Source organism: Athalia rosae, chromosome 8 (genome assembly GCF_917208135.1).
Source record: "Athalia rosae chromosome 8, iyAthRosa1.1, whole genome shotgun sequence".
Classification (NCBI taxonomy): domain Eukaryota; kingdom Metazoa; phylum Arthropoda; class Insecta; order Hymenoptera; family Athaliidae; genus Athalia; species Athalia rosae.
In genome coordinates, this window is record NC_064033.1 from 5,802,683 (window position 1) to 5,826,569 (window position 23,887).

Consider the following 23,887-nt stretch of genomic DNA (forward strand, 5'->3'; position numbering starts at 1 on the left):
CAATCCTGTTTATTCAATCCTACTCCTACAACTTATGATGGAGACATTACTTAGTTGCATTCAACGTTAATTAGACTATAACTTCTAAAGGGCTCTTCGGTGATGGATTGTTAATAAATTTTAACACATCATTAGGAATAATATGGATTTATTCGGATAGAAAACTATTCTTTCACAGCAAATGTGTTACAATGAAAATTCATAGAGGTTTCTTATCTGATGACAATTTAAATTAATTTAGAAAGTATATACATGATCTATATCTACATTATGAATAATATATGGATTTTTATTCGGTGCACTAATGAACAATCATACAGATGCACCGATGAGTCTTGATTCCTCAATGCAGGAAAGAGATTCTCTGGAGCTGCCAATTTCCCACCTGTAATAGAAGAGAAAAAAGTTAATAAATGGGATACAACTAAATTGTAGAGTTATTGAGTGATGAGTTATCATCAAAATGTCAGGGGCGATCGACGTTCTAAAGCAAAGCCAATTTAGCAAGTATAAGTATGGTTACAACATATCGACAATGGATCAACTTTACCTACGACAATTACTCCCTTGAAGAATAAATACATCAACAGAATCAGCAGAACCGGACACGCCAAAGACCAACTCCATCATCCCAGCGTATTGTTATTTAAATTATCTTCAGAGGGGTTCAGAGATCTAGTTCTTCTAATGAGTGACAAAGTCAGTTTGTATCATGTTTGAATGGCATAGTTGATTCACCCCATGTTCGCTGTGCTTTGTGGTAATTCCTCTCTTGGTAGACACGTGCTGACACCTGAAGAAATATGTATTCGTGGTCGAATTGACAGCACAAAGGAATCTGGAAGGACTAGAAGGATAGAAATAATCTAGATAATAAGGGCCACAAAACTAATTTGCAAAAAGCATCGATGTCGCAAATGTTTGCGAACGTGATAAACAAAAAGGTGATCAAACTACAAATGTGAAACGATGTGGGCAGGAAGTGAACACCGTTGACGCATGATAGCGTTGACATTTAATCACTTCGATGCTGAATATGCGAAATATCTCACCTCAAATTAGTTTTCAGTCGTCATCGGATTCTGTGATCAGATTCTGCTTCCAAGATCAAAATACAAAGAATCACTACCTTGTCATCCTCTTTATTTCTTCTCCTGTGCATCCTGAATTACATTCAATTTCTTTATTGATTTTTGATGCTTACTAGATCTCCAACAACTCCTACGAGCGCCCAGTATTATTGAGGTGATTCAATATAACCTCACACTCACAGTATACAGATTCTCTTCGAATTTTCACAATTTTTTTTCAATTTACAGCATCACAGATTTATTTTCAATTTGTTTTTCATTTTCTCTATTTTTTCCTGATTTTTCCTAATATTACCTGATTTTTTCTAATTTTTCCTGATTTTTTCCAATTTTGTAATTAATTATTCAAATTTTCCGCCCATTTCTCTGGGCGCCGCCATTTTCTTTAAGCTCTACCTACCGGGGGTACAGCTAGCGCCATGTGGCGGATTTTTGGTGAACTAACCCCCAGACAAACGCAAAAGTTTTGACCCTTCGTCGAGCAGAGCCGAAAAAGTATTGACCTCACTTTCTCGCAGCTCCGCCCACCGTGAGTACAGCTAGCGCCATGTGGCGGATTTTTGGTGAACTAACCCCTAGAAAAACGCGAAAGTTTTGACCCTCCTTGAAGCGAACCCTGAAAAGTATTGACCACCCTTCCGAGCAAAAAAACGCGAAAGTTTTGACCCTCTTCGAAGCGAAACCTGAAAAGTATTGACCAGTTTCTCGGGCGAAAAAAGCAAAAGTTTTGACCCTTATTCAATTGAAACCGGAAAACTATTGACCCCTAATACATCTCTTTCACGCAACACATTGCCTGACGTCAAGGGGCAAGAAACCTGGAATTTTAGTTCACCAAAAATCCGCCACATGGCGCTAGCTGTACTTGCGGTGGGCGGGGTTTAGGAAAAATAGGCGGGACTTAAAAAATAGGGCCGTACAATTAATTTTATGGGCCCGCACCCACCCAGGGGCGGCACAAATGAAAAATAATTTCAAAAATCCGAAAAAAATTTGGAATAAATTTGGGGTGATGTAATTTTGGTTGCACGTCGTAAGGCGCCTATAGGTATTCTGGAAAATGCGACGATTGGAAAATAAATTAGAAATTATTGGAAAAACTCAGAAAAAATTTCGAAATAGATCCAAGGTTTCGAAATACTCTTCCACTATTTATCAGGATTTATAAGGCGCTAGCAGGAGATACGGATGATCCAGTGATTGATTAAAAATCTATCAATGAATTCAAAAATACTCAGGAAGCACAGGGAAAAGAATAAAGAATGTTGACATGACAGTAGATCTTTGTATTTTTCATTTTGGAAACAAGAATCTGATCACAAAATTCCACAACGACTGAGAATTAATTCAAGGTTAGATATCTTGCACGTTTTTTTGTGCTGTCAATCTAAGTACGGATAAATATGGGTAAATCAACTACGCCATTCATACTTGATGCAAACCGACTTTGTTACTCATCGATAACACCAGATCCCTGGATCCTTTCTGAACATAATTTCAACAATGAATCGACCTCGAAGACTGAAGACCGAAATAAGTTTTGTAAGCTTCTTAGGTTGAGCTCTTGCCCCTCGACAATACACCACGGCCATGGAGTTTATCTTCGATTATGGCGTGTCCGGTTCTGCTGATTCCGTTGACACATTCACTTTTTTACAGAGGAATTATCCTAGGTACACTTGATCCATTATCGTTACGCTCTTTTCCTCTTTTACAAGTGCTTCGATTCACTCGATCAGCTCTGCTTTAGAACGTCGATCGACTCCTGGAAGCTGCAAAGGAGGATGACGAGGGACAACGTGAGGAACACAGGCAGACTCGTGAAGGTTATCGTAGTCTCCTGAAGGATGTTTTTCCATAGAACGCTAGAAAATTCAATTAAAACAGACGAATAGAGCGCAGGATTGGAGTTCAAGTGGGTATCAATATCTCCAGTTCACCCAACTGACAGAAGTCCGTCCAATACGTGGACCTCGTTCGTTCGACATTAATTCTCCTCATCGTATCCTCTGCAGGAGCACTTTAGAAGACATGTGAAGATACGGATATTTTTCTCCAAGCTATCGAGATAAAGAGAGGTGAGTCGATGGGAAATTGTGGAAACCTATGAACGAAGAAGTTGATTCTTGTCTCATTAGATTTCTGCGATAATCATTCTTCTGGGCTGGATATTCAGGATTCGTAGCGACGAGGGAGTATCGACACACCTTAGAACAAGTTAACCGAACCTGGAAGCCAAATAATTTTACAGCATTCACATATTCTCCATACATATTTCATGCACATCTGCGACAATAAAGTGTGTGAGAACAGAGTGAGAGAAATGCGAAGTGAATTTCTACTTTTTTTTACTTCTACTCCTTCCGCCCCTTCTTCTTTCGTACTAATTTAAGTTGACCTGAAACCCGAGTACACTCATCAACTACACAACTATTTTCAGATGCTGCTCTGCAGTAGTTCAGTTTCCATGTGACTCATATATTTATACGCTGCAACGTGGGGGGATAATTTTCAACTCCATAGAGTTCCAGAGAAAAACCAGATGAAATGCACAATTTACAGTAACGTTACAGCGTTTACACCGATCTTACATGTTCGTAGGGTTTTTTCGAACGTCGAATGATCCGCTAATAAAAAAAGAAAATAAAAACGCGAAACATTCACTCGGATCTGTCATTATTTGTACTTTACATACTATAAAACACACAAGCAGGGAATTTAGGAAAAGGAATTTCAGACTACCGAAAGCGTTATCGAAAAAACCTCACGATTGATGTGCATTAAAAGAAGACCAAAGGAGAGGAAAAAATAATGAAAATATTTCGCAATAATTGTACTACATAGACGATAGAAGAATGCAGCGAATTCGTGCACGTGTACAGGTTTACGTTATGATTTTCCAATAATGAAAAAAATACGGGGGCTGCAGTATCGGAAGTCGATACAGTATTCGTTATAAAAACTCCCAGCAGCCGACCGAGCAAAAGAAAAAAAAAATAAACCAAAAAAAGCAGCTTCGAAAAATAGTATTGAAATCACGATGATTCAGAATTAAAGCAAAATCAAGAAGAATCGTTGGCGAAATTTGTGACGCATACTAAAACCCAAGTACGGTAATTAATTAGGTAAATACCTGCGGTGCGAGAATGACGTAAAAATTTCGATAATCGCAAACCAGTTTGAGCGAGGTCAAGATTTTCATTCTCGCGTAGCCTTAATTATTTCATCGATAAAAAAATTGGCAGAGTAGGTCGTTCGGTAGGCCCCTAGGGAAACTTGAGAGAAAATAGAACGAAGGAGGAGAAATAGGCCATAAAAAAAAAAAAATAAATAAATAAATAACAATAAAAAAGGAAAGGAAGATTTACCCGAGGTCCGGCCGCGCGGCGGAGGACCTCCCCTCGGATCCGTTTCAATTTTTCGAACGACGTCCGGAAGGCGAAAATCCAAAATAAATAATAATTCTTCGGAGGATCGTAAAGTATGCGCGCAAGTTGAGGATCTCGTGAGGCAGAACGGTCCGTTTCCGATCGTTCCCTTCTCCCGAAACGATCTGGTCGGGTATATACACATGTATACATACATGTATGTACAGCGGATAGAAGTGGAGTGGAACACCGGCGGCGGTGGAAACGTAAAATTCGTCAGTCGCTCGCGGCGCGTCTCGGGCGCTGGTCGTAAATAACGTTGATATCGAAAGAGAGAAAGAAAGAAAAACCCGCGGTGAAAAATAAATCTCGTCGAGACTAGCAAAAGGAGCGTCGTCGAAATGGCTTCTTTCGGTGCAGTGTTAGCGTTAGCGGGGTTTTTAACCCTTGCCTTGTCACCGGGGAGGACGCGGTGCGCCGCCGATCAGCCGGAGAGTTTTACCACGAAAATGCGCGTTATAAACGAAAATCTGGACCGCCAATTGAGCCGAATAATGGCATCCGAGTCGGTCAATTACTCGGTGATAGACACCACCGGAATTCCCTACGGAGCCTCCACCGAATTCAATCCAAAGGGAATGGGACAGCTCTACAACGTCACCAATCTCTTCATCGATTTCATTCAGGATAAACAGGCCTACCCCGAGGGTGAGTGAAGCGAAAAAGGCGGCACATCATCCCCCGCCGCACTTCCAACGATTTGGGGCCCCCGCCTCCGCCTCCATTCCGAACGTTAATTAACCAAAAACGAAGAAAAAACCTCGATCAGATCCTATCCGCGGGAACGCGAAGGTCTATCTACGAAACTCGCGTCGGTTACGCCCTGCAACGCGCTCCGAAGGGCGAATATTGAAAAAATGGCCGGGGCTTCTGTTGGTAAACAGATAGCTGTCAAAATATTTTTACGATTTTGCGCCCGCGGGCCGCAACGAACGCTACGGGAATCCGCCGTGTCGGTCATCCGCATTGGGGAAAATAAAATAGAATGGAATAGGGAATAAAATGGAGGGCGCGATTTCCTTCGATTTTTCGTGTTTTTTTTTTTTTTTGCGTTGCGTTTGCGTTCGCGTTCGCGTTCGTCCCTCGTGGCTTTTCTATTTTCGTCTCTCTCCCTTTTCGTCCGACCGTTCCGTCCGCTGCAACCTGTTCGCGTATTGATTTTAAACGCCATAGAAACAGCGAGGAGGGTTGTCGGGGGGGGAAGCGGCGGAGCGAACGCATCTGGATACTAAAAAAGGGAGAAAAATGAAAAACCGAATTCCCAGCTGTGTAGTCGCCTCGTTTTATCGGAGGTCCCTCTCCTCTCCGTTCATTCGTCGTTTTCTCACGTCCTCTCGCTCTTTTCTTCCTCCTCCATTGGGATCCGCCATCTCCTCCTGCTCTTCTTCTTCTTCTTCTTCTTCGTCTTCTCCTTCTTCATCTCAGGGATCCGCGGACACCACGCGGAGGGGGATAAAAATGCACATCCCCCTCCGTAACGCAACGGTAAAAACCTGACCGTCGCTTTTTTTACGTCACCTTCTCTCCTCGACGAATGGACCAGAAAAAAAAAAAAAAAAAAGCAAAGCCGAGTCTCCGGCCCCTGCAGCTGTGGAGATCGCGTTAGAAACGAGAAGCGACCAAAAAAACACCTTATACGACCTCCTTCTTTCGTACAAAGAACCAAAAAAGAGAATAGAGTAGAATAGAATTTTAGTTATGTCTGTGGCAATATTAGACAAAAACAAAAAAAAAAAAAGAAAACAAGGAGCCGCAATGCATTACAAAGATCTACATTATGAGTATCAAAAGATAGTATAGAAGATAGAGAGAGAGAGAGAGAGAGAAGAAAATTTATCTGATCAAAGGGCAAAACCCTATAATGACCAGGGCCAGTAATACATTAGACGACGCCATCAACTTGAAACTAACTAAAAACTGAAGAGTTAAGAAATAGCAAAAAATAACAAGAAGGCAACAAAAATTAATCGCATAGATACAAACCAAAGTAAATAGGTCACAAAAAAACTCGAAAGGAAACTTAGATAACGCAAAGTGAACCAAAATAGCCATGAAAATGAAAATGTAAATAAAAATGAAAATGAAAATGAGAGAGAGAGAGAGAGAAAAATAATCAGCGTATGTCCATCATCGTCCGTTTCGCGGCCAAGGATACTAGTTTTTCCGCATAGGTTGAGAAAATATATCGGGAAAATTGAAGGAAATTTTCCGTTTCCACGAAACTCTCTGACGATGTAGATAATCATCGTCGCAATAACCTAATTAACGTCGAACGATTAAATTCGCTCGTTCCCAAACAGATTAAAGAGAACGTCGCGTTCGTACGTACGTATACGATAGTCCTTGGAGTGCAGATATGCTGCCGGTTTTGAGGCGACAAAAAACACACAAAAAAAAAAAAAAAAGAAAAATCCGCGACCAAAGGCGGAAAGCGCGGATTGTGGTAGAGATTTCGAAAATGCGGGTGGGAATTGTAGGAAGGAGGGCAAAAACGAGCGAGGAAGTTGAAAAATTTTGTACGTATACGGGAACGCGGTATACGCGACGCACATATGTTTAACGGTTACGGTCTAACGGTTAATCGCGTTACACATACATACATACATACATACATACACACGTATACGCGCGATGTTAATTATTTATCGCAGGTGTGTGTTTTCTTTTTTCATCTCGCGCGTTCACTCGATTATTCTGTAATATTGATATTGTTTCTAGAATCGCGACCACCGGATGTCGTCTAATTCGTGATTCTTCCCGTCCATTTTGGCGCTAGAGTATCTGGATACATATATAATTTTTTTTTTTTTCCAAATTCCTGCGTAACGCGTTACGCGTCTCCGTCGCGTTGTTATCATTTATACGCATATAATATGTATGTGTGTCGGTTAAAAAAGTGGAACGCACAAATGCCGATCTAGCGATATTCGAATTATCGCTGGACGTTACGCGTTATACTTATACGCATCTTATAAAATCCGACGATTTCCTTGTGACGCGTAAACCGAATAATAATAATAACAATAACAATACGCGATTACTCAGGCCTATACGTATGTATATGTATACACAATGGGGCAAATATGATTCATAGCGAATTACGTTATCGTTTATCAATATGGCAGTCGTGAACTCCGAATTCCGATGCAGGCGGCAATCAAACCGCGTATCATCAAAATAAACAGAGATAAGATTCCCCCGGTTTTTGTTGTATATACGTACCTTTTTTTTTTTTTTTAATTCGTCACGTTTCACTTTTTTTTTTTTTTTTTTTATATCTATTCAATTTTTGATACTACATAGCTAAAAACTCGCCGATATTTTCCTTACGCCTCGTCTCCATTAATTCAAATGTGTTTTGATTTTACGTGTTTTTATTTTTCTCTCATCTCCATTGAGTGAGGAAAAAAAAACAAACATGCTCTTTTCTTCATTTTTCTCTCTCTCTCTCTCTCCCTCTCTCTCTCTCTCTCTCTCTGTGTGTGTACAAAGATTACCGAATCCATAGACTTCTGATTGTCTCCTCGACTATTTTGTTCGGAACGATAAGGAGGTGGTAGAGAAGTATCGAATTTTTCTCACCGCGTCGTTATGATCATTATCATCGTTCGATCTGGTCAGTTTTCTTTATTTTTTTTCAATATTTCTTCGCGATTGTTGGAAAAGGGAATATTATTTTCTCTCCAGGGAGCGGTGCGGCATTTCGCCGGTATAAAATCGTTGGTATTTTCTGTGCAGTCGTGTACAACGAGAAATCTTTGAAGCGAAGACAAAAACCGAGAAAACCATGAAAAAAAAACGTGTCTCATAACGTATGTTACAATCCGTACGAAGTGAAGTATGTACGACGTATATTGTCAGTTCTTTATCTTTTCTCTCCCCTTATATACGGTAACAGTTTTTTAATTTTTTAATTTTTTTTTTTGTTGTTTTTGTCTTCTCCTGCCTTTTTCCCTTCCCTTTATCGACTGCAAGCACACGGCGTTACGTACGTACAGCTGCACCATGTCGTTATGTACAGATATGACATTGTATGTACAACATACGTGTATAGATCTATGTACACCAGTATACATATAGGTATACATACATACATACAATATGTATGTATGTACTCCTTTGGACAACAAGTCGGATTGTCTCGAAGCGCGTTTTAATCGACATTAGGATATTAAAACGCTCGCTCGTTGTTCCTTATCTCGTCACGTTTATATACCGATGGTATTTCATATACCCTATACTATACTCACACGGTTTTTCACGCTTTTTCTCCTCTTTCCCTTTCATCTCCCTCACAATCAGTTTTTTCCTCTACCTTCCTCTCCTCCCGCTCGCCTACCCCAAATCCTGTGGAGGAACGCAAATAAATTGTTTGAGAAATTTTTCATCTACTGGAAAATCAGTCCAACCACCACGTCGCGCTCACTTACCGCCATATGCATCATATCGTCGTTGTGTAATTACGGTCAAAAGAAGCGAGATAAGAGTCGATGGAGTTGGTCGGTTTTTAGCTTCCGTTTTTAGCCGGAAACGTCGTCGCGACAATTTTCATGGTCGTCGAAGGTTTTTGACGCGGACGACGATCGGGTTGTCACACCCGTAGAGTGTACGACGGGCACCCTAACCTAGATACCGGACCGCGAACGGCGTCACCTCGATCGGTAGAGGAGAAGCAGAGGCAGCCGTCAACGACGACGTGTAACTATAACCGGTGATTAACTCCCCGCGATGGCATATCCGCTTTTCGGTTCAACGAATTAACTATACGGTAAATTCGCGCTACACACGCGTCCCTCCGACTTTGTTACACTAAGCAACGTAAAATACGTCACGTACGCCGTCTACGTGCACACGAGTACATAGGGGGTATTCCACGCCAAATCGACCACTTTTCAACCAGACCCCTTCAGATTCAGCTGAAACTTTTCTGTTCTTTTCTACCCTTTCAAAGACATTTTTGAGAATTTTCGAGAATTCTTTTTATCTAACCCAAAAGAAGTTATGAATTTTTCTGAACGATCGCTTTTTTCATTTTAAAATAGCCGTAACTTTTTTAGAAATTGTCGTTTGGTTATTTTGGTTTTTGAATGAAATTTTCGGAAAAATACACAGAAAACAATTAATTATGATCAATTCTATAAAATAATCTTTTTTTTTCTTGAGCAAAATCGTTATTTTTTCAAAGTTTGCCACAGTTTAGAAGTTTTTTTTTTTTCTAAAAAAAAACTTCAATCAATTTGACAACTATCCCACTCATCCCGGAGTGGGCCGATTTTTTTTTAATATTTTTTTTTAATTTAATTGAAAAAAAAATTGTCAAATGTGTTTTTTTTTTTTTGTAAACTTTATTTCTATCATAAAATAGTTGAATAAGATTTATTTTATGGTAGAAATAGAGTTTACGAAAATGAAAACAAAATGTTTTCTTTTTATTTTAGAAAATTTGACAATTTCTTTTTCTTGCAAAGGGTAGAAAAGAACAGAAAACTTTCATTGTCAGTTAAATCTAAAGGGGTCGGTTTGAAAAGTGGTCGATTTGGCATGGAATACCCCACAGATAACCGGGACAAGAAAGATGAAACAGAAGAGAGAAAGAAAGTAAGAAAATTAGTCGGGAATTTTTATCCCTCCAAATAACCAGCGGTGAAGAACGACCATTATATTATTCGTTGAAATATATCAACGTAATCGCGTTTCATAAAATGGATGCGGTAAGAGGATCTCGAAAGGGAATTAAAACGATGCGTTTCCATGTGGTATACACATACATATGTATACATATGTATAAATATGACGAGGGAGTTGAAGAAACTCACGAGAGCGAGCCGCGTGTCCGTAGGAGCTGGCTGTAGGAAATATAAAGAAATTAAAAAATGTCGAAGACCGCGTCCCACGTGATCCGGGCGCGATTATGATTTCCATCTCTAGCTAACGTCACTCGTCTCCACGCTAACGCGATAACAATAATTTCAACGATAACACGAGCACCGGCGATGGGACGGCGTTTTTTAATTCAATTTCTTTTTTTTTCTCTCCAATTTCTTTTTTCAAACGCGCACAGACCTGCGTACCGTTAGGTTTTCCATGACTCACAGAATCAGAATCGCTTTGTGAGTACACGCGGGGGACATCGCGCGTCACCTGTTGTCCGCTGGCGTTGCGGAGCGAACGCGGGTATATTTGACCTTGAAAATCAGCGGACTAACGATTTTCGCAATAACGATAAAAATCCAATTACACCCAGGCGGGGGCGGGGGCGGGGGCGGGGCGGGGGTATTCGGCGACGCGTGACGCCGATCAAACTACGAAACTCCGGTGGCAATGACTTTCCATGGCGTAACTATGTGTACGGCGAGAAAATCCTTGACTCGTTAACAATCGATGTTCAGTCGCACCGCCATCGGAGCGACCTTGCCCAAATTCTTCCCTTTCATTTCCTCCTTTTCTCCTCCAGACCTCCGAATTCCTATTTTTCAGCCTCGAGTCTTTTTTCGCTAAGAGTTGGAAAATTTGTTTGTATTGTTTGATTGTTTGATAGAAAATAGCCAAAAAATTGACCTAAAAACAATGGCTTCATGTTAATGAATAGAAAATAGCCAAAAAATAGGGCTAAAAAACTAGCCAACTGTTAATAACTATAAAATAGCCAAAAAATAGGCCTAAAAAAACAGCTAAATGTTGATCACTAGAAAATAGCCAAGAAATTGACCTAAAAACAATAGCTATATGTTAACAAATAGAAAATAGCCAAAAAATAGGCCTAAAAAAACAGCTAAATGTTGATCACTAGAAAATAGCCAAAAAATTTACCTAAAAACAATGGCTATATGTTAATGAATAGAAAATAGCCAAAAAATAGGGCTAAAAAATTTTGTTAAATTTTTTTTCAATTGCCGCACAAAAAAAAAAAACCTATAGACATTACTCAGGGAGCCATAAACAAAATTTTTACCAAGTTTGAAGCATATCTGAGGTGGGAAGTAATCGGAAGTATACAGCCAATATGTGCATATACTTCTTTCCACCGATCTTTTTTCTTTCTCTTTTCTATTTTATTATCCTCCACGTGTTTGGAGCAAACAAAGGAACGGAAGTAAAGAACACGATACGTCATGCGGGAATCTGCCACAAAATTTCATTCGCTTTACGCAGTCTGCAGTCGCACAGCTGCGGAACCCGCAGGAAGAAATTTTATCTGGAAAAAGAGGAGAAAAAATAATAATAACGAGCTCTGAAACTTGACTTTTTAGTTTAACCACAATAAACGGTGAGACGAAGAAAGCAAACGACTGGAGAGTGAGATGAGATGAAATAATTTTTTGAGTAAAGTAAAAGAAACTCGACCATGGCGATAAGAATTTTTTCCCTGGAATAATGAGATGTGTGGTCATACGCTGCTTCCGGTCTCCGAGTCGCAAAAGTATTTTAAAATAAGGACCAGAGAATCGCGTCCTTCGAGGGAACTAGCTTTATTTTTACAAAGCTGCGGTGCACCGGGTGGCCTCGGAAGTAACGAAAACCTGAATGGGGATAAACCAGAATACTTATCCGTAGTTGTAAATTTTTCGTTACATATTTCGGAAGCGAATTCTAACCGTTACGACATATGTATATGTAGATGTAAGTTTCGTGTGGATCGTATCCGAAAGGAGATAGAAAAATCTATTTTACGGGTTATAAATTGCGTCCGTTCTTCTTCTTCTACGGATGTGCAGCTCTGGCCACTATTATAGGTCCACGTTGTGATATTCTATTCAGCTTCTCAACAATAAAATACTCTCAGGTTTTACAATATCAATGTACGTCCCATTTCCATTCCTCCGTCTATTCCTATCAATTTTCGTTCCCTTTTCTCTTCATTTTCCACTTCTCTGTCCCGCATAATTGACGACGACTTTTTGTCTCCATATTTACCTATAGGTTCGACGTTGGAAAGAGCAGGATGCCCCCTAAAACGATTAAGAGTCCTGTCAGAGTCTTTTCCGCTCATATTATGCCCATTTCTGTTACAATGCGATCGATTTTATCCCCCTATAATAAAATAATACTTCTCTATCGATAAAACGAAAGCTCCCGCTGCCGGATGTGCGGTACGCTCACCCATACCAAATGGAAAATCTTTCGCTCCAATTTTCCTAGTCGAAGTTCGCCTAGAAACACGAATCACGCGTTAACAATTCCGTTCGATCATAATTATTTTGTAGCTTATTCGTTTTTCATTGAAAAAAATAATCAGATCATACGGGTGACGGTCGCGTTTCCTTGAAGATTTTATTTTCTTGGCAACTTGTATTTTCCTCCCGCTTCGTTTCCTCGGACTTCGTTGCCGGACTATAATAATAATAATGATAATAAAGATAACGCTGAAATTCTAAACCCGACAATTGTAACTCTATACGTCGAAGCGTACTTATTTGAAATAATGAAAATCGATGTGAAACTTATACCTAATAATCCGAAGCAGGTTTCAGGTAATTCAAAACTCTATTGACTTCGTCGAGAATTATGAATAAAATCTTTGTAAATGTGGATTAAACGCAAGCGAGTCTTCTTTATTCCGTTCCTTCTTGGGTTTGAACCCCCTTTTTCCACGGTATTTTGGATTCCCTGGGGACGTCGCACCTGAAATCGCAAGAAGCGCACAATTTTGTATTGAAAATGACGACGCGGTTTATCGTGCGATGTTTTTTACTCTGTGATACATGGGAATCATGAGTTACTTCAGAGTTACTACTTGTAACGCACCGGAGTCGCTGAAAGCGCTCTCTCGCTGTTACTTGCACGAATCTAGTTACATGTCATACGCGTCTCGATCGATTTTTCAAAGTCACTGACCTCAAAGTTTCGCTGTTGCCGACAGGTTATGCTAATCCGTATTATTAGCATTTTATTATTCACACCTTTATGCACTTCGATTATATCCAGATTATTATAATCGTCCGGCTAATCGTTCGCGCATCCGTTTTTTTTCTCGGTTTTAATTTTTACTTAACAATTTTTGGGATACTTCATTTTTTTATTTTACACATTTCCCTGAATTATTTTCGATTTTAATCTCTAACAAATCTTCTATTCATGAAAAATATCTCGTTATTTCAATTCCAAAATTTGAAAAATACTCAAATTTGAAAAAAAAAAGCTTGAAGAAAAAAAAACAAAAAATGGAAAAATCAGTTATCAAAGTAGAAGAAAAGTTGAAATTCAGTACTATTGTAGGTCGCTCCAATAAAACGAAAATGAAATTGGAACATCGATCCAGTTGACCTATTTTCGTACTCTGCATTGTTCCATTTTTGTGAGGTAAAAATGATTGAAAATAATAATAGTAAAAAATAAAATTCTAACAACTTGTGTTTGATTTTTGGTTTTCCAGGAATGATAACGCTCGAAGATGGTCAACCTAAATTTGCGGATCCCGTAAAAGAGTGGAAAATAATTGTCACACATTACGGTGGAGTAGCTGGTCTTGCGATAACTGGACTTTTGTTAGCCGCTATCTTGCCTTGCGTTGGACTATTTTTTTGTTGTTGTCGTTGCGCCGGACACTGTGGAGCCAGGAGTCAACCGTTTGACAAAAAGCACGATCATTGTAGAAAGATTATGCTGAGCATAGTTTTGATCGGCGTGGCCACTATTTTACTGTAAGTGCAACGAATTTGGATCGTCTACCAATGTGAGAAATTAAGTTTCAATCTCCTCTAATCTCTCAATTCCTGTTTCAGATTTGGCGTGGTATGTGCATTTGTAACGAACCAATATATGCAGGATGGTACCGACGAGCTGCCAATTAATATAAAAACTAACTTGAATGACGTTAGATTATATTTAGGTGTAACAAAAAAAGAAATAAATAATTTACTCGAACAAAATTACAACGAACTTGAAGTTACGTTAAATAATATTCTACAAGCTTGTGGAAAAATAGTTACCGAACAACTAGCTGAATATTCCAACGCAGTTTCTCTGACTACTTTGAACAACATTGTATCCGGACTCGGTGCTATTCGACACGATTTAAACAATATCAAAAGGATTACTCAAGGATTAAGAGAGAACGCTACAAAATTAGATTTTGGTAAGCGTTGTACCGTCATTCTCCCATTAATCATTCTTGTCAGTTATTGATACTAAATATGCTATTGCAAATCCAATTACAGCTGTGAGAAACGTGAAGAAAAATTTACTCCGTACCTTGAATGATTGCACCACCCGATACTGCAAGCAGGTCTTACAGGAATATGACGTTAACCAAATGTCTGTGCAAGTTAATTTTGACAAGGCAAGTTAAATTCTGCTGTCATATTTTTAACATCAGCTTTAACCAACTAACAGGTGTTTCTACTTTGATAACTAACCGATCATTTGTAACATTAATTTACACGCAGTACTTGGATAGATACTTCCCAAAGGTATGAGAAGTTGACGATCCTTATCTATTTTTGTATTCGTTTTTTGTTTTTTTTTTCTCCTTTTTTATCCAAGTAGTTGATATTTTTCTATTAGAATTGCTTTTGACCTGATATTAAGTAGAACAGTTATTATTTGTTACAGTGGATTTAGTTACTCAGTTTATTGAATTTTTTTTTCTTTCTTTGTAATGATCAAGGAATATGGTATTTTACATATATATATATGTATATTATATATCTATGAAATTATTGTATAAAATTTGTTTCATTCCATGCCCGCCAAAAAAAAAAAAGCTTCAGTCTGTAAGTCGTAAGCGTAGCATGTACCCTCCTCACTTCGGTAACTTTGATATCTTTTTTCTTTATTTATTCATATTCTCATTTACTACGTAACAATGTATGTATGATTCGTTTTTTTGTTCTCATTTCGCACCATGGTTATTTAAAGACTAAAAAATCAACATGAATATCTAGGTGTCCAATGTGTTGTACACTAAGAAGTTTCTCAATGACAATTCACTTTTCCGAACAACTTCTTTTTGTAAAACATTCACTTCATCTATTCTTAAGAATAGTTCTACGAGGGATCGTCAACTTACATGATTTTTAATTCACTTATTCGACTATTATAGTTGCCTGACGTTACGCACGCTCTTCGAAACATCACTCTGTTAATGGAAGACAATATCGTATCGGAAGTCAGCCAGGGAAAGGAATCGTTTATGAAAATTCAAAAAGATATTCAACACGCCGTTAATCAGACGATTCCAGTGGTCAGCGCCAGCATAAGAAGAGCTGGCGACTCTTTGTCCGGCGTTTCTAACAACATTACATCTTTGCTTGATAAAATTAGTTTGAATATTCCACAAGTCGATTATGTGGCTACACATATCAACCAGTATTCACCGTATCGGTAAGCCTGTTCAAATTGCTCATTCTTATTTGAACGATAGAATTTTTCCCCCGACAATCGCTAATGCTATTCTGGTTAAAGGTACTACGTCGGACTTGGAATATCAGCTATATTATTGACGGTGTTGATTTGTTTGACGTTTGGCCTCCTCTGCGGGGTTTGTGGAAAACGACCCGACGGCTATGGAGATGATTGTTGCAACAAAGGTGCTGGCGCGCGCTTCTTGATGATGTGAGTTTATTCTTACCTCTATTTTCACTCTTGTTCGGACACGAGCCATTGATACCGATTCATTTCCAGGGCTGTGTGGATTATTTTTCTACTTACGAGTATTTTGATGATCGTGACTGTGGCTCACATGGTCACAGGGGTTGTGGTCCAGCGCGGAATTTGCGAGCCGCTCAAAAATCCGAATGACAATAGAATGTTCAATTTGGTCGACGAGTTTCTTCAAATAAGATCTAAACTATACCCTAACAATCCAAACGTCGATATCAACATGAGTTACATCGTCACGTGAGTTCTTTCTTCGTTTGTTTTTTATCGCACGACTATCGAGATCAGCGCCCAGCAATTTGACCGACGATTATCGATTTACTTTTGTTCACAGATCGTGCCATGCGAATGAAACTCTATACAAAGTATTGAAATTGGAAAATTTGTTCGATTTAAACAACCTTCGCAATTACGCCGAACGCTACGACATCAATAACACCATACAACAACTGCGCAAGAAGATTAACCTCTCCCCCGGTGTAGTTATTCTCAGCGAGAGTGCCAAGTCCAAACTCTCTGATCTGGCTCAGAGCGGTCTAAGCGATATAGCTTTCTACCAGTACACCGAACTATTGGAGTACAATATCACTAACATAAATGTACAACATCTTGCGAACAAGTTGAGAGATGTATCGGACAAATTACCGGAAGGACAGGAGGAAGTGCAAGCCAGTCTAGAGCAGAACGCACTCGCCTTGGAAGATTCTCACAAAGTTTTAGTCACGCCAATGACGTTCTACAGCAGACAGCTCAGCGAGAATGCTTTGACGTTGCAAGAGCACATAAAGTTCAACCACAGTTCGATGGCGGATGCGATACATGATCTGGTCAACGAAGTAACCGTTGCGCAACAGTTCTTGAACAAAGATGGCCCGCAATACGTCAAGGATGTGAGTGCCGATCACTTTTCGATAGCGGTACATGAAAGTTGATCAAATTTTAAGAGCCCTGGAAATTAACCGACCTCTTTACAGCTTGCAGTGAAATTCGGAGAAGCCATACTTCACCAAGTGGATGATTTTATGGATTACGTGACTGCTAGTGGGATTGACAGAGTTGGTAAATGCGGACCGCTATCCCAAGCGTATAATGCAACGCTTGTCGCTTCGTGCAACAAAATCTTGGACCCATTCGTAAGATATTTGTACTAAATTATTAAACATTTGATCGTCAAGTATTCTGCTGGCTCTCATTTGTTCTCGGGAAGGTATGCCAAGCCAGTAGTATACGGTGGCGATACTTTCATTTCTGGTACTTACGTTGAACTTCTTTTGTTCCCAGAACGGATTTTGGGCAAGCGTTGGTTGGTGCTTAATTTTGTTCATTCCAACCATAGTACTCTGCGTCAAGCTCAGCGCGCTCTACCAGAAGTCTGATCCATATCCAGGCCCGTTGGTTGAATCGTGAGTACAAATTTATTACCACTATTGCTCGTGAGCCGATAGTGGTTTTATCTAGTGGAGATGATTATTGTAATTGTATGTTTGTTTGGGGTGTCTTTCAATTTATATCCGCATAGAGTTTTTCAACTAACTGGGAATATCTCAAATTAGTTCTAGAAAGATTTGTCGAAAGCTTTAACTTTGAAGATTTTCAATATTCAAATTACTCGACACCGACAATTAAATATTCAAAAATAATCGATCATCATTCCGCCCCCTCGAACATATTTTTACACGTTTTCTTTTGCCTTCCAATTACCAGTTTTCTTTTCTGATACAGATCTCACTTTACCTGATTATCATCCTAACACCTCAAATTAAATTTTAAGTTTTTTAGCAACTAACGACAAACTGCCTTAACCTAATTTGGTTATTATCATTCTTCTCATTATTATTATTTATCGATTATTCACAATACGACATAAATGTGTATGTTCTCTGAGTCAGTGATTCAATACACAATAGATATACGTACAATTGACTCAGTTTTGTAGTTCATTAAGTAGTTTTCTAATGTCTGGAATGGTTGTTGGAATTTAACTGCTAACACGCTCGTTCCAGCGAATATTTGTATGACGCGTACGCTGACAGGGATAACATACCCCTTGCCCAGTAAGTATTTTTTCCAAAAACAATCAGTAGCATGGGATCTAGCATGATCAGTGTTAGTATAGGTATAGATCTGGTGTTGACCTTGAAGTGTTTGACATTTTTTTTATTTTATTAAAATAATATTTATTTCGACCAGTTGCAGGATTACGCTGAACTGTACAAATTCTTATTTTGTATGATACAATTTATTATTATTTTTTTTTCGCACGATAGAAAAAAACTTCTGGCTGTGTATACCGTTAAACCACTTGTTTGTATCGTAATGTATTTTTTATCATTATTTTTGTTTGTAATTTTAATTGTACATTTGTAGAAAAAGAAAAAAAAGCAAAAAAAAAAAACAAAGAAATGATATCAAATTCACGTTGTAGTTGTTCAGTTATTATTTTCACATTTGAATTGTTTGTATTTTTTTTTTTCCTGCCCGTAAAATATTTGCATGCTTAGTTTTTACGCTACCTATGTAATTATCGCACCTATGGAATTTATTGTATTCAATTGTTATCGAACGTTGAATAAAAGTTCTTGACGCTATTACATGCAGAGAATCAATGATTAGATGAGATTTGAATTTGACATTTACACCCTGTGAACGACTTGCCTCTATTTTGGTATAGCCGATGGTCCAAAAAAAGCTAATTGTAAGTCTTAGGAATTAGCTGTATGCCAAGCGATGACGTGAGTTTGGAAAAATAAAAATCAAATGTTGCCTCACTAACTTCATATCTCGAGTAGAGTAATTTAATGCGAAGTAAAATGATTTGGGATGGTCGATACCAATTAAATTAGCACTGTAAGATTAAGGGCGGTTACGTAAAATCGAGGAGCACTGTAAAAATCGCATGGTTTTAATAATTTAAGTTAGAAAAAAAGTTCTCTTATTATCAGTGATTCTCCATTCGGTTACAGCGTTCATGATAAGAAACATGGTGCTCATAGCAGACATCACCCTGCAGCCTACGCTGAAAGTTACGATGGCCCTGCGGTAGGATATAACGAACGGGAGAGGATCTCCGACGCTCATCAAAGTTCTTCTAATCATGATTCAAGATATTCAGATCTTGCGCCCAAGTAAGTTGAAAAAAGTTATTCATTGTAATCATATCGATATACCTATTACGGCAAGTTGAAAAATTTGAAATATAAGCTAGAAGAAATTTAGATAATAACGCAGTAGATTCATAAGCTCGCTCCACAAAAGTAAAAGTAAAAAAAAAAAGAAAATAAAAAAAGCCATTAGTTTTTCAGAATGCTTAGATATAATTATTCATTCTGGAGAACTATTAAAATCATTGGTCAAATGAAAAAACAAAAAAAACAAAAAAACTTCAACTGTGACGTAATGTAAATTATTTTATTTCCTATTAGTTCCGTCTTACCACACAAGCTTTACAGTAATTTAAATTTCTACCATCCAATGCTACAAAGACCACAAATTTATTCAATCTCTGATAATATTCAGGGTAAGTTTTCATTATGTTATTAATACTACCGCATTCATTATTTTGACGATCTTTATATTAGAAATTTCAGTATCCCATTTGAATATTTATCGGTATTACATTCTCAAATATGGAGAATTTGCCTTCTGCTCATTGTCGGATACTAAAATTGGCCTGAGCATTGATTCTTTATCTAATAAACTTGAATTGCACTCACAGTCTTCAACTCCTCGTCAGTCATGAATGAAAATGCTAATGTCAAATTAAAGAGCTTGCGTTGGTTTGGCGTGTAATTAATTTTTCCAAGATATTTTGTCAGCGATGCTCCATATTTGATACATCCAATCTCATCGATGCATGCACACATCGTTACTGCTATTGTTAATTATTGAATTAATTATCATCGTTTATTTTCAACTCTCCTTTTGGATGTCTCATCTCTTTGAGAAAACTATTTTACAATACAGAGTCCGTCGTAATATAATTATGTTAAGTTTTCTCTATTTAAAATTTTACTTTTAAAAAACAGGGTTCCCACTCATCAGGTATTATTATTTTCTGTTCTGTGAAACGTAATCTGTATTTCTTTTGAGTTATCTAATTGTTCCATTGGTAAAGACAAAAAAAAAAAGATAAAAATGAATAAAAAAATAATAATTTCGTGTAGCGGTTCGTCACATTGTTGTCCTGGTTATTTCCAGGTGAGTGGGAACCTTGAGGGGAGGCCTCTCACGTCTATCAAAACGCCTCCACACGTAAGTCGTTAAGACTACTTTCGATTTTATGCCAATTGATGATTTTCGAGACATTCTGATATTCAAATGTTTATCGATCGATGAACTGATATTTCACCGTCCGATTTAAAGGACACTTTCAAATATGTTCATCTGCTGTCACTCGTTTTTTTTGCATCGCAAGCAAAGATTTCTTACAAACGAAAGAAACAGAAAAAAATAAAAAATAGTCTTACAAACATCACTGTATATCAATCACATCAGTTCAATGTCATGCTTAAATTATGTGTCATACATATCTGTAAATCAGCTCATACGAAGACGACAGAACAATGACAAGTTTTGTATCCTGTATTCGATATCATTCGTTATTCAATCACACAGCAATGGAACAATCCTTTTTTATTTTTCTGCTTTTAGAAATTGGGATTTCCCAAATGGGGGACCTCCTAGATACCAACCGGCGGCTGCAGCAGCCCCACCCCTCAGCACCGAATATGAGCGACCTCCTCCCTACTACTACCCTGGACCTGGGTAATTTTCAATTTATGAGGAGATAAAGACCTTGGAATAAAATCTAACACTGCCATTTCCACCGTTCCAGCAAAAATAACCAAAAAATGAATGAATAACTTTCAGGGACAGAAATTAGGAAATAGGTGCCGTGGCATGTACAAAGGCAGCACTGAGCAGTGCGGCGACGCACAGTTTAACGAGAAGCTACAAAAGAACCCTGAGACAGAAGGATAAATCAAAGAATAAACGGGACTACGTCTAACATCGGGGTTAAAAATAAAACAAAAGCAACAAAATATCGAACAAAAAAAGAACAAAAAACAAAACTTACTCATGCCACGAACAATAATAACACCAAATTCAAAGACCAAGATTTATACTAATAGAATGTTTTAAGGTGATTTGTAAGCAGTACTATTATTTATACAATTAATGAAAAGTTTTTATTAATTTTCAAGTGCTGAGAAAAAGTATTACGCTTTTGTTGGTTCTTTCTTCTTTTTTGTTTTTTCTTATTGATTTTCTTGTTACCTAAAAACCGGAAAAGTATTGCTTACAAATGAGGTGCGATATTAATTGTATTATAAGGGCTTAGAAAACAAAAAAAAAAAAAAAAATGATGCATTTTAAGGAAATATATGTGAGAAAACAATGGTAGCGATCTTCTTCTTCTCTTTTTTTTTTTCTGTATCGCTTCGTGATAAATAATTTGTTTGTTAAATTTAAAAAAAAAAATAAATATAGTATATATAATTTCCATTCAGTTCCTATTGCAACAGATTTACAAAAGTCGATCATTCGATATTTAAATCATTACCTTGATCATGAGATGAGCATTTATCTGAGAACTATAAATTAAACAAAAAAAAAGAAAGAAAAAACCTATTGCAATATGTTATTCATTTGTTTTTTTATTTTCGTTAATATTTCATTAGACTTTTTCATCGTTTTTTCACCGTCGGACAAAAGCCATATTAATATGCCAAACAATTTTGTATATAATTTGTACGATCTGAATTATATTTTCAGATAATTCAAATTGTCTCGCTCGATCTTATACCTTGAAACGTAAGATTTTCTATCGCCGTTGAAAGGGAAAGAAAAGAGGCATTGTATTAAAAAAATTTTACATTAAATAAAATTAATTTTTCTATTCATTTGCGTTCCCTCGGTGTTAGAAATATTAATTTTTCAAGAAATAAGATCGGTTATTATAAATAAATACTCTATATAGGTATATTGTATAAGTAGACTTTTTACCATTCTATGACTTGATTGTTAAGGAATTCAAAGATCATTTTTACATCATCGGCTAGGTCATCTTCTATGTATTTGTGTATAAAAAAAAAAACAAAAGAAAAAGAATGAAAAAAAATATAATAATAATAGTAATTATTCTAAAAAATGATACATTAAAAATAGTAATTGAAAAAATTTCACTTTTACCTGTATAAAACTGGTTGTAAAACTCAACCGTATGAATATAATATACATTATAGTAAAAGCTCAAATTTTCTGTCATAAAATAAACAAATGTACAATGTTAGGGCGTCGTGTCAAAATATTTCAAAAGTTTTAGACTGAATAAGTCGATAAAATCTTTGGGCAGATTATTCAGCAGGTCCTTTCACTTATGTGTATTTCTTAAAAGTGTCGTACATATACATATATATTGTGTAACAAACCGAAAGAAGGAACGAAAAAGTAAAAAACAAGAAGGTAATTAGAGAGAGAGACATAAAAAGAATAAAAATAAATAAAATAAAATTCGTTGGGTTTTCCAAGTTTAGTGAGATTGTTCCTCGCGTTTTTTTCTTTCTGCAAAAAAAACCCAAAAAACAGAGAACGAAATAATAATAATAATGAATATGCCGCCCATGGAATTTTAGATGAAAAGAAAATTAGAAGAAAAAAAAAAATAAATAACAATTGACGAGATTCTCTGATTAATGAATGAAAAAAGCACAAAATTCGTAAACCTTTTGACGAGGAACTTTTAAAAAAACATATATTAATATTACATAGAAATGTATACCGCATAGCTGATTCAAACATAATTTCATCGTAGATTAAAATAAAAGAAAAACTTTTCAAGTAATAATAATAATAATAATAATAACAATAGTAATAGTAATAACGATGATAAATATGAATAATAATAATGATAATAATAATAATAATAATAATAATCATATTGTATGTATGCGTACACGACTGAGATGATGATGATGATGATAATGATGATGATGATGTAATGTGGGTTTTTTAAAATACGGACAGAGTGTAATAATTACATTAAGAAATTTTATCAATTATGGATGATTGAAAGAATTAGAAAAAAAAAAAAAAAATTACACGATGAACAAGAGTAGAAAAAAACAATCTGTATAAAAACAAGAAAGTGGTTCGGTAATTGCTGTCGATCAAAATAATCATAAAACATTAGTGTAAAACATCCCTTTTTTTTTCTTTCTCCTTGTCTACCAACGAGGAAATATTGAAAATTTTCAAACTTGTACAATCAAATCATTGAATTTCAAATATTTCGGTAATTGCTCAAAAAAATTTTATCAAAGAATGCGTTGTTTTTTTTTTCATCTTTCAATAACTTTTTTTGGCTGCCTAAAATCATTTGGGTAGGTTTCATCACCTATTTCAGATTGACGAGTAATAAAAAATGAAAAAAAAAAAACAACACTCGTTCAGAAAATTAAATTGAAATCAAAAATAAAAAAAATGACTTTACCAAACAACAATAATAATAACGCTAATAACAACAATAATATTACGTTAAACGATGATGTAATATGTATGTCGTTGGTGTGTAGCAAAGTTTTTTTTTTCTTCTTCTTCTCTCTCCTCAAATTTACCTATTGTGTTTGTTAAAATTGATTGTATAAAAAAAAAGAAAGAAAAAACGAAACGAAAGAAAAAAAATAAGTGTATCACAGTTCGAAATATATCTATTTTATATTAAATAAAATTTTGTTTATTTTTTTTCTAGTACTTACTTCAGGTAAGGTA

At 36.8% G+C, this 23,887-nt stretch overlaps 1 protein-coding gene and 2 long non-coding RNA genes across 10 annotated transcripts; 1 reads left to right on the forward strand and 2 right to left on the reverse strand.

Moving 5' to 3' along the window:
• Window positions 1-131: 131 nt before the first annotated feature.
• Window positions 132-13,207, reverse strand: LOC105686287. 4 transcript variants are annotated; one of them, XR_007279742.1, is made up of 9 exons: window positions 12,967-13,207; window positions 12,763-12,850; window positions 12,568-12,669; window positions 12,115-12,468; window positions 11,472-12,039; window positions 8,950-11,013; window positions 8,772-8,866; window positions 551-793; window positions 132-385 (listed from the first exon to the last, which is right to left on the reverse strand). It is a non-coding gene; the product is annotated as an uncharacterized LOC105686287 (long non-coding RNA). The 4 variants fall into 4 exon arrangements; XR_007279741.1 differs by having other exon boundaries at window positions 12,115-12,486; XR_007279740.1 differs by having other exon boundaries at window positions 12,115-12,669.
• LOC125501994 lies at window positions 3,231-4,867 on the reverse strand. Its single transcript, XR_007279746.1, has 2 exons — window positions 4,225-4,867; window positions 3,231-3,319 (listed from the first exon to the last, which is right to left on the reverse strand). It is a non-coding gene; the product is annotated as an uncharacterized LOC125501994 (long non-coding RNA).
• Window positions 4,724-23,629, forward strand: LOC105686602 (prominin-like protein). 5 transcript variants are annotated; one of them, XM_012401565.3, is made up of 17 exons: window positions 4,724-5,167; window positions 13,893-14,160; window positions 14,242-14,594; window positions 14,677-14,798; window positions 14,905-14,928; window positions 15,223-15,231; window positions 15,561-15,841; window positions 15,923-16,072; window positions 16,142-16,357; window positions 16,452-17,007; window positions 17,092-17,250; window positions 17,399-17,520; window positions 18,121-18,171; window positions 19,081-19,242; window positions 19,540-19,634; window positions 20,768-20,881; window positions 20,987-23,629. In XM_012401565.3, exons 1-17 carry the CDS (start codon window positions 4,861-4,863, stop codon window positions 21,004-21,006), a joined length of 3,009 nt encoding a protein of 1,002 aa, XP_012256988.2. In that variant the 5' UTR covers window positions 4,724-4,860; the 3' UTR covers window positions 21,007-23,629. The 5 variants fall into 5 exon arrangements, with proteins under 5 accessions (XP_012256988.2, XP_012256989.2, XP_012256991.2 ...); XM_012401572.3 differs by lacking the exon at window positions 4,724-5,167 and adding an exon at window positions 13,417-13,819; XM_012401566.3 differs by lacking the exon at window positions 15,223-15,231.
• Window positions 23,630-23,887: the final 258 nt, after the last annotated feature.

Bases quoted from the DNA above. Each gene is read 5' to 3' on its own strand.
- LOC105686602 (XM_012401565.3), top strand. From the start codon at position 4,861: ATGGCTTCTTTCGGTGCAGTGTTAGCGTTAGCGGGGTTTTTAACCCTT. The intron at 16,073-16,141 runs GTGAGTTTATTC...ATTCATTTCCAG, and splicing joins GGCGCGCGCTTCTTGATGAT to GGCTGTGTGGATTATTTTTC. The intron at 19,243-19,539 runs GTAAGTTGAAAA...ATTTCCTATTAG, and splicing joins TATTCAGATCTTGCGCCCAA to TTCCGTCTTACCACACAAGC.